This window comes from Phoca vitulina, unplaced genomic scaffold, assembly GCF_004348235.1.
Source record: "Phoca vitulina isolate PV1807 unplaced genomic scaffold, GSC_HSeal_1.0 scaffold6, whole genome shotgun sequence".
NCBI classification, from domain to species: domain Eukaryota; kingdom Metazoa; phylum Chordata; class Mammalia; order Carnivora; family Phocidae; genus Phoca; species Phoca vitulina.
Genome location: NW_022589709.1, coordinates 50,968,482 through 50,977,456, shown reverse-complemented (window position 1 = coordinate 50,977,456; position 8,975 = coordinate 50,968,482). Strand labels below are relative to the sequence as shown.

Genomic DNA, 8,975 nt, shown 5'->3' with positions numbered 1-8,975 from the left:
AAGCCCATCTGTTGAGCTTTCACCAGGCATCAAACATGGTCACTATTTTATCCTCACACACCTTTAAACTAAAAAAATATTGACTCCATTTTATAAGTAAAGAACCGAAAGCTTAGAGAAGGTAAGTAATTTCTGTAAGGTCACACAAATGTTAGCAAGGTTACATGATTTCAAGGCCAAGCTCTTAATCACATTCCCCAGAGAACTGGAGACATAACAGTGAGAGATTCCTAAGAGATGCACTACTGAAAGGCAGCCAGGAAAAAGAATTCTGGGGGCGCCTGGGTGGCTCAGACACTTAAGTGTCTGACTCCTGGTTTGAGCACTGATCATGATTTCAGGGTCCTGAGATCGAGTCCTGTGTGGGGTTCTGTGCTCAGCATGGAGTCTGCTTGTCCTTCTCCCTCTGCTCCTCCCCACCCCTGCTCTGTCTCTTCTGTCTCTCTCTCTCTCTCTCATAAACAAAGAGAATCTTAAAAAAAAAAAAAAATCTGGACAGCTTTCGCTGGCCATTCTTGGCTGTATGTGTGTTGAGAGGCAGTCACTCCCGTTATTCAGGGAGCAATTATTCCATTCTCGTGGCAGGTTCAGGGCCATTTGCTACTCTTTGTTTTCAACCATTTATTTCCCTACTCCTGCGAGCCCCTGTCAGGACCCAGGGAAGAGGCAGAGTGCTAACCATCCACTTAGGTAACTTGGGAAATGTCTTATTATAGGGCATATGGTTGGAACAACTGGCTAACACGATATTTTATACAATTTTGTCTGCCCGAATTATCCGGAGCCCACATTAGTTTTGTTTATTGGCCCCATGGTGGGGTCAGTAAGAAGTCACACAGGGCCCTTATCAGATGTGAGCTCCATCTTAGAAACTCACAGGTCTGTGGCCATTTGGTTTATGGTGGTTCAAAAATTCATGATAGTCACCAGCAACTGATTTACCAAACTTAGAGGTCTTCTAAGGAGAATGGTAGACTCTCAGGACTCAAGCCTCTCAAGAGGCTATCTAGACTCACCCAATCTGGCCCCTCACCCTGGGAAGGAACTCCCCTCTCCAACGTGCCACAGGGATGGCCTGGTCCTTTGCTGCAAGTCCTGTAGTGATGTGGCCCTCAATCTCAGCTGACAGCTCTCAGGACTGAGACCAGTGGTACTTGCTAGAAATCTCTTTCTATACTGAGCCACAGTTAGCCTCCCACAGTGGCTTCCATATATTTCTGCTCTCAGGGAGCTACTCAAAACCTGTCTAATCCTCTTCTCTGAGCTAATCCTTCAAACATCTGAGGACAATACTAATGTTTCTCTTTTCTGCTCCTCCATCACCCAGTAGTTTAGCAGGTAACTTTAAACTTGATTTTGCCTTTTCTTTTCTTTAAAAGATTTTATTTATATATCTGACAGAGAGAGAGAGCGTGAGAGGGAACACAAGCAGGGGGAGTGGGAAAGGGAGAAGCAGGCCCACTGAGCAGGGAACCCGATGTGGGGCTCCATCCCAGGACCCTGGGATCATGACCTGAGCCGAAGGCAATCGCTTAACCAACTGAGCCACCTAGGTGCCCCTGATTTTGCCTTTTCAAAGCAAAAAATATTACCAGTATGATGCTGGCCCTTGTGCACCCACCCCCAAACTCTCACTCCTTTTCTCAACACCCCCTCTATCTCCTTATATATTTCTTTGGACTACCAGCTCCCGATGCGGGGGAGACCCTGGTCGAAGCATTTATAGTGCAGTGATTAACAGAAAGTGGCTGTCATAGACTAGAGATGAAATGTGGTGTGTGCTTATAAACTGTGCCTATAAACTGCGTAACTGTGGGCAATTTATCCAACCTTTCTAAACGCCATTTCCTCATCTCTAAATTGGGAATAAGCATACTTAATGCGCGGCTCGCGGTCGGTATTAAACTAGTGTTCCAAATCATTAGCTCTTGGCACTTAAGGTAGCTGTCCCAACTATCACCTCACCCGCTCCACCTCACGGACGAGGAAATGGGCCTAGAAGGGGGTGAAGAGGTTTGTTCGAGGTCACAGGTAGTTAACAGCAGAGTGGAAATTCCAGATCCTTGACCCCTCGCCGGGACTCCTTCTTGCTCCCCACCGCTTTCGTTGGTGTCCGCAGCGATCCACCAAGTCTCTGCAGATTATAAACTTACCCCTTCAAAAAAACAAAACAAAACAAAACAGAACAAACAAAGCAGAAAAAAAAAATCCAACAAACTCACCCCTTATCCCCCCAGTGCCCGCTACACTGGGAAGCCTCTACCAATTACCAACGACAAAGTCCGTGAGCTTGGGCCTCGGCTTTTTCCATTTAGCAAAGGGGAGGGAAAGACACGGAAGACCCTGCCTCCCCAAAAGTGATTAAAGGGTAATGGGAGTTCTAGGCGTGGCCCGGTCTATGAGAACTCGCCGTCCCGGCGTTCCTGTCATTTGCATTCCAATACAGCTACTTCACCCGTCCGGCCCCGCCCGCGGGCGGCCCCGCACCCTCCCGGCCGCGGCTGGCGCACCTGCAGCGCGTAGGTGGGGGCTCGCGCGCCGGGCCAGACTGCCGGGAGCCGGACCCGCGCGTCGGAAGTTCGCAGGGGCGGGGCCGAGCCGCGCGTTCCGGCCCGGGGGCGTGGCCTCGCGCAGGTGCGCCGAGCGGCTCGGGTTTCACTGAAACTTAGCCCTCTCCGGGGAGGAGCGCGGAGAGGCTTGGATTAGAGCAGGTGAGACCGCGGCTTCCTCTCCGAGCGGCGAGTGGGGCTCCGAGTTTCGAATCAGTGGCTGCGAATGCCCTGCCCGCCCGGCGGCGGGGCTGCAGGAAGAATGCGAAGCGTGAGCGCAGCGTGGCTGCTGGGGGGCGCCATCCTGCTGGCGGCCTCTGTCTCCTGCAATCGCACCATCCAAGGTGAGAAACTTGGTCAGGGAGGGCTCCTGCCGCTAAGGAGTGGGGGTCCAAGGCACACGGGCAGGTGGTGGAAGCGGGCAGGTGCGCGAAGGGTGTTCTGCTGCTGCTGCCACCACCTCTCGCATCCCCCTCGAGGTGACTTTGATGGGGATCCCTGCGCCGGGAGGGCCAACTAGATGGGACAAACGGGAGAGGCTGAGGTCCGCGGAGGGAAGAGGAGGGAATGGAGTGCTCGCATCTAAAGGGTACCTAGAGGGCTCAGCCGCCCTTCCCCCTGGTTGGCTTCTTTGTAAACTAAGGAGCTTTCCGCAAATACTGAAGGGCTGGCCCCGCAGGACCCCTTGGAGTTGGTTGGCTCAGAGCAGTGTGGAATGGGTGAGCCCGAGGCCTGGGAAACATCCTTGTCGCTTTTTGCGACCCCCTTCAGCTTTTAGAGCCCCTTCTTCTGAGTCGGCTCACGTAGTTCGAAACCCTCCCGGGGCGCGAAGCTCCTCCGGCACGGTGGATGGCCGGGGTCTAAAAGGGCCGGACCCCGCTGGGTTTGGGGGGTAATGAGCGCTCAGCCTCGAGTTATAGAGCAGTTGCGAGTCACGCGGATTTTACAAATGGAACTTCGCGGACCGTGCCTTACGGCCCTGGGTTTCCGGGCCTTTGTGTGCCACACGTAACAGCCTTTGGCTGGCGCTGAGGTATGGCGGAGGCTGCCAGCTCCGGGACTGGAACAGCACGGGAGCCGTCCGGCGGTGCTCAGGGCCTAACTTGTGCGGGGCAGCTGGGTTCCGCCGATGTGCTGCCCGGGGTGTGCTCCAGCCTGTCCTCCTGGGGGCGGGGTCTCCCCGGCTGAGCGGGCCTCTCGTCGGGGGATAGTGGGCCGGATATCACGCTGCTGTGCTGCTAATGGGTGTCTGGCTGTTTGGAGCAGCCGCTGTAGCCTTAAAAGGGAGGTTCTCATTTCCCTGCGCAATTTGCAGACCTGCTGTAAAAGGCAGGGTCTCGCTTTTATCTTCTTCGTAAAAACATTGTAAAAGAGCAAATCACTGTCGATTTGAATTAGACTGAAGAAAGTGACCCTTTTTCCCCTGGACTTGCAGAAAAGGATGTTGTAGTATATTACTTGAAAACTGCACCACTGTATACATTTTATTGGTCAGCATTAGAATAAAGACATTTATTTATTAACCAGGAACATTGAAACTGTGGTGAACACTTTTCGTTTTGCCTCTGTCTTTTAAAGTTGGAAACTTAAAATTCGGGGGTAAAACTAAGGTTGTGCAAACATTTAAAAAATATGTAGGTGTAGATGACTGAATGCTTTTCTGATTTAGACAGTTCGTAAAGGAAGATAGCCCTGAGTATTTGACTTGCTGTTGTTTACAAATTGAGGGGGCTGGGCTGGGGGGGGGGGCACTGGTTCCTGGAGAATATAGTGAACTTGTTTAACAACAACAAAAAAATCAAGTTACTTGTTAACCAGAACTATTTAATATTGCACCTTGAGGGTTTTTTTCTCCACATACTTTTGTTCCTTTTGCATGGTAACTTTCCTAAAGGGTTAGTTAAGTGACAGACATTAATAATGGTAGATGGAGCTTTCCCTCCCAATCTGAAACTAAATCGAGTATGATTAAGAAATAGAGCATCCGCAAAGTTCTTCTGCCCCTTAGCATGCCTCTTTGCTCATCCCCTTTTAGCTTGACCCTTATGCATGCTCCTCAGTTTGCTACAAGGCATATATTAGGTTTGATTTTCTTAGTTTTTTGGGGGGATCTCACGAAAAAGACTGACTCCTAGAGGGCAGATCCACCAAGGATACACCCTTCTCATTTTACAGATGGGGGCCACTGATTTGGGGATCAGGGCAAGGAAAACACTCCATCAGACCACATTTGCATTCCTGTCCCAACAGTAATTGATAATTATTTGTGTAAATATGTTTAATTTGTTTCCCCACTGGATCATAAACTCTGGGAGGCCAGGGAAACATCTCCATTGCCATGGTCCAGCACAGTCTCATTATCTAAAGGAGCTCAGTAAATATCGAATGAGGAATGGAGTGGACTTACCCAGAGTGGCTGGGTAGGGTGATGGCAGTTGGGCATTTTTGTCAGCTTGTTTTAGGCACGCACTTTTTTCTACCATGTCACAAGCCTGGGAGGGTCCCCTATGATGCATTCTGCTTTTCTTTTGGAGACTGAAACTTCTGTTCTCTTTGTAATTGATTATGCATTATACAAGTAGTATGTGATCTAGACAAGTTCTGGAGAGCAGTAATGAGCACAATTGCAGGGGGAGGGGCAGAGGGAGAGGGAGAGAGAATCCTAAGCAGGCTCTACCCCAGACACCCCACAAAAATTTTTTTGAAAAAGAAAAGTTTAATTAAATCATTTTCAGTACTCAGGGGCACCTGGGTAGCTCATCTGGTTAAGTGCCAAACTCTTCATCTCTGCTCAGGTCTTGATCTCAGGGTAGTGAGTTCAAGCCCCGCTTTGGGCTCCATGCTGGGTGTGGAGCCTACTTTAAAAAAAAAAAAAATCGGGGCACCTGGGTGGCTCAGTTGTTAAGCGTCTGCCTTCGGCTCAGCTCATGATCCCCGGGTTCTGGGATCGAGTCCCGCATCGGGCTCTCTGCTCCGCGGGAAGCCTGCTTCTCCCTCTCCCACTCCCCCTGCTTGTGTTCCCTCTCTCGCTGTGTCTCTATCAAATAAATAAATAAAAATCTTTAAAAAAAAAATCATTTTCAGGGTGCCTGGGTGGCTCAGTCGGTTAAGCATCTGCCTTCGGCTCAGGTCATGATCTCAGGGCCCTGGGATGGAGCCCTGCAAGCTGCTCCCTGCTGAGCAGGGAGCCTGCTTCTCCCTCTCCCTCTGCTGCTCCCCCTGCTTGTGCTCTCTCTGGTGCGCTCTCTCTCTCTCTCTCTCTCTCTCATAAATACATACATACATACATACATAAATACATACATACATACAAACAAAAATACAAACATAAATACATAATAAATAAATAAAAATAAAATAAAAATCTTTTTAAAAAATCATTTTCAGGGGCGCCTGGGTGGCTCAGTGGTTAAGCGTCTGCCTTCGGCTCAGGTCGTGATCTCAGGGTCCCGGGATCGAGCCCCGCATCGGGCTTCCCGCTCAGCGGGAAGCCTGCTTCTCCCTCTCCCTGCCCCCCCCCCCCCCCCCCCGCCTGCTCCCGCTTGTGTTCCCTCTCTCGCTGTGTCTCTCTCTGTCAAATAAATTTTTTTTAAATCTTTTTTTTTAAAAAGGTAAAAGTTTTCATACATTTTTCCCAAAAGTAAATCAGAAGTGTTTTATTTTTTTATTATTTTTTGAAGATTTTATTTATTTGACAGAGACACAGCGAGAGAGGGAACACTAGCAGGGGGAGTGGGAGAGGGAGAAGCAGGCTTCCCGCTGAGCAGGGAGCCCAATGCGGAGCTCGATCCCAGGGTCCTGGGATCATGACCTGAGCCAAAGGCAGACACTTAACGACTGAGCCACCCAGGCGCCCCCGGAAGTGTTTTAAAACAGTGAAAATCCCCCATTCTCTCTTCTCTGGTCTCAATAGACTTCTTTGCACAGATACATATATATTTTGTAACAGTGGAAGGATTCTATTGTATATACTCTGCAGCAGTTTATTTTTTAACCTTATCTGCTCATGGTCACTGTAGGGAACTCTGTCCATACTTTTATAGGGGGGAATATTATTCATTGTATAAATATCATAAGTTACTGAACTAATCTCCTTTTAATTTTATTTATTTATTTATTTATTTATTTATTTATTTATTTATTTATTTATTTTAAGTAAGCTCTGTGATTAATGTGGGGCTCGGACTCATGACTTGGAGATCAAGAGTTGCATGCTCTACCAACTGAGGCAGCCAGGTGCCCCAGATTGGTCTCCTTTTTAATGGTGGTTGAGACTCACATGTTTGTTTTGTTAGGATAAACAGTATTGCAGTAAATATTCTTGTACACACAGTGTTTGTGTGCATGTTAGCTGGTGTATGTGCAGGGCAAATTCCTGTGAGTAAATCGATAGATCCTGGGGCAAGTACACTTCACATTTTGATGTTTTGCCATATTGATCTCCAAGAAGATTGTACCAATTTACACTCCTTTGACAAAGAAATCCAAACAATGTAGAGGTGTGTGAAGTAAAAAAAGGAAAATTCTCCCCTCCCCACCCACTTTACTCCACAGAGATGGCCATTTATCAGTCGGTGGATATCCTTCTAGATTTCAGATTTTGCATATAAATGCATATTTTGTTATATAGATGGAAGCAAGTTGTTCTGTCTGTTGCTTTTTTCAGTCCACTGTAAACAGTTATCTTTGCATTTCAGTATTATTGAATAGTAGGCATAGTGTCTACTATTAATGTTAGGGACCATCTGGGGATATGTATGGTAAGTTAGGAATAGGGGCTGATGAACATTCCTTCCTTCCTATTTGCAGTGAGGGTGGGGGATGCTGCCTTGAGTATCTGCGGGTATGTATTCTTGCATACTTGGGCAAACATTGTTGATTACAGACCATAAATGGGGATGCTTTTATACCCAGGACTTCATATGTGTTCAAAATTTATATGTGCATTTAATTTTTTCCCCACTATGAAATAGAAATGATTTTACCTGGGGGGTGCCTGGGTAGCTCAGTCTGTTGAGCATCTGACTTTTGGTTTTGGTTTGGGTCATGATCTCAGGGTCATGGGATTGAGCCTCTCATTGCACAGTGCAGAGTCTGCTTGAGATTCTCTCCCTTTCCATCTCCCTCTCCCTGCTCACTCACGCACGCATGCCCTCTATCTCAAATAAATAAATAAATAAAATCTAAAAAAAAATGATTTTATCTGGTTTACAAGTGGGAGATATAGGTAGGTAGGTAGATAGATAGATGGGAGCTGGGATAATATCAGTTCTAGACAAGTCTTGGTGACTGGTATAGAACATGGTATGGGGTAAACGTCTATGCACTATGCTGAAAGGGCTTTAGGGATCTTTGAGTAGCATCTTGATGTTTACTAGTGTGAAGCAGCATGCTGTTTGTGTGCTCTGTGACTGGTACAGTGCACACAGTTAACATGAATGCTAAATTTGATTGAGACAATTCAAGGTCATATGTTAGAATATTCTCAAGAAATTTCTCTCAATCCCTCCCTCCCTTCCTTTCCTTTTTTTTTTTTTTTGTTTTAAAGTATTTCTTGCTCTTTTTCCCGCCTTTTTATTTTAGTATTCTTATTTAAAACAAATTTTGATCTCTTTACATAAAACTTCCTGACCTGATATGTGCTTGTTACTCTGGGGAATTTTGAACATCTGAAAGTAGATTATAGTGAATCCCATGTACCCCACACTCAGGTTCAATAATTATGCCCTAGTTTCCTGCCTTCCTCCCTGTGATATTTTTTAACAGCTTTATTAAGATATAATTTGCATACCATACAATTCACCTACTTAAAGTCTACAATTCCATAACTTTAAGAATATTCACAGAACTGTTTATTCATCATCACAGTCAACTTCAGGATATTCTCATTACCCCAAAAGAATACCCCAGCCCACCCCTTTAGTCATCACACCCCAAATTGCCCCATTCCCCAGCTCCTGACAACCGTTATTCTAATTTCTATCTATGGATTTGCTTATTCAGGACAAATTTGTGACTGGCATCTTTTATTTAGTATGGTTAAGGTTCATCCATGTTGTAGCATGTATCAGTATTTCTTTTATTGCCAACTAATATTCTATTGAATGCATACACCACATTTTGTTTATCCATTCATCAGTTGATGAACTTTTGGGTTGTTTCCACTTTTTTAAATTTTAAGTAATCTCTACACCCAATGTGGTGTTCAAACTCACGACCCTGAACAAGAGTTGCATGCTCTGCTGACAGAGCCAACAAGGTGCCCCATAGGTTGTTTCCACTTTCTGATGCTTATGAATAGTGCTGTGAACATCTGTGGACATGTTTTTGTGTGGACATGTTTTGTTTTAAAGATTTATTTGAGAAAGAGAGGACACAAGCAGGGATGAGGGGCAGAGGGAGAGGGAGCACCAACCTCCCCCCCCC

The 8,975-nt window shown here is 46.6% G+C and overlaps 1 protein-coding gene across 1 annotated transcript in view; it reads left to right on the top strand.

The window, feature by feature from the left end:
- The first annotated feature begins 2,646 nt into the window (after positions 1 to 2,646).
- F2RL1 (F2R like trypsin receptor 1) overlaps positions 2,647 to 8,975 on the top strand; it is a 14,765-nt gene continuing 8,436 nt past the window's right edge. The window contains exon 1 of the mRNA XM_032403499.1: positions 2,647 to 2,893. Within this exon, the coding sequence (XP_032259390.1) occupies positions 2,776 to 2,893 (118 nt within the window). The 5' untranslated portion in view covers positions 2,647 to 2,775. The remainder of the gene's footprint in view (positions 2,894 to 8,975) is intronic.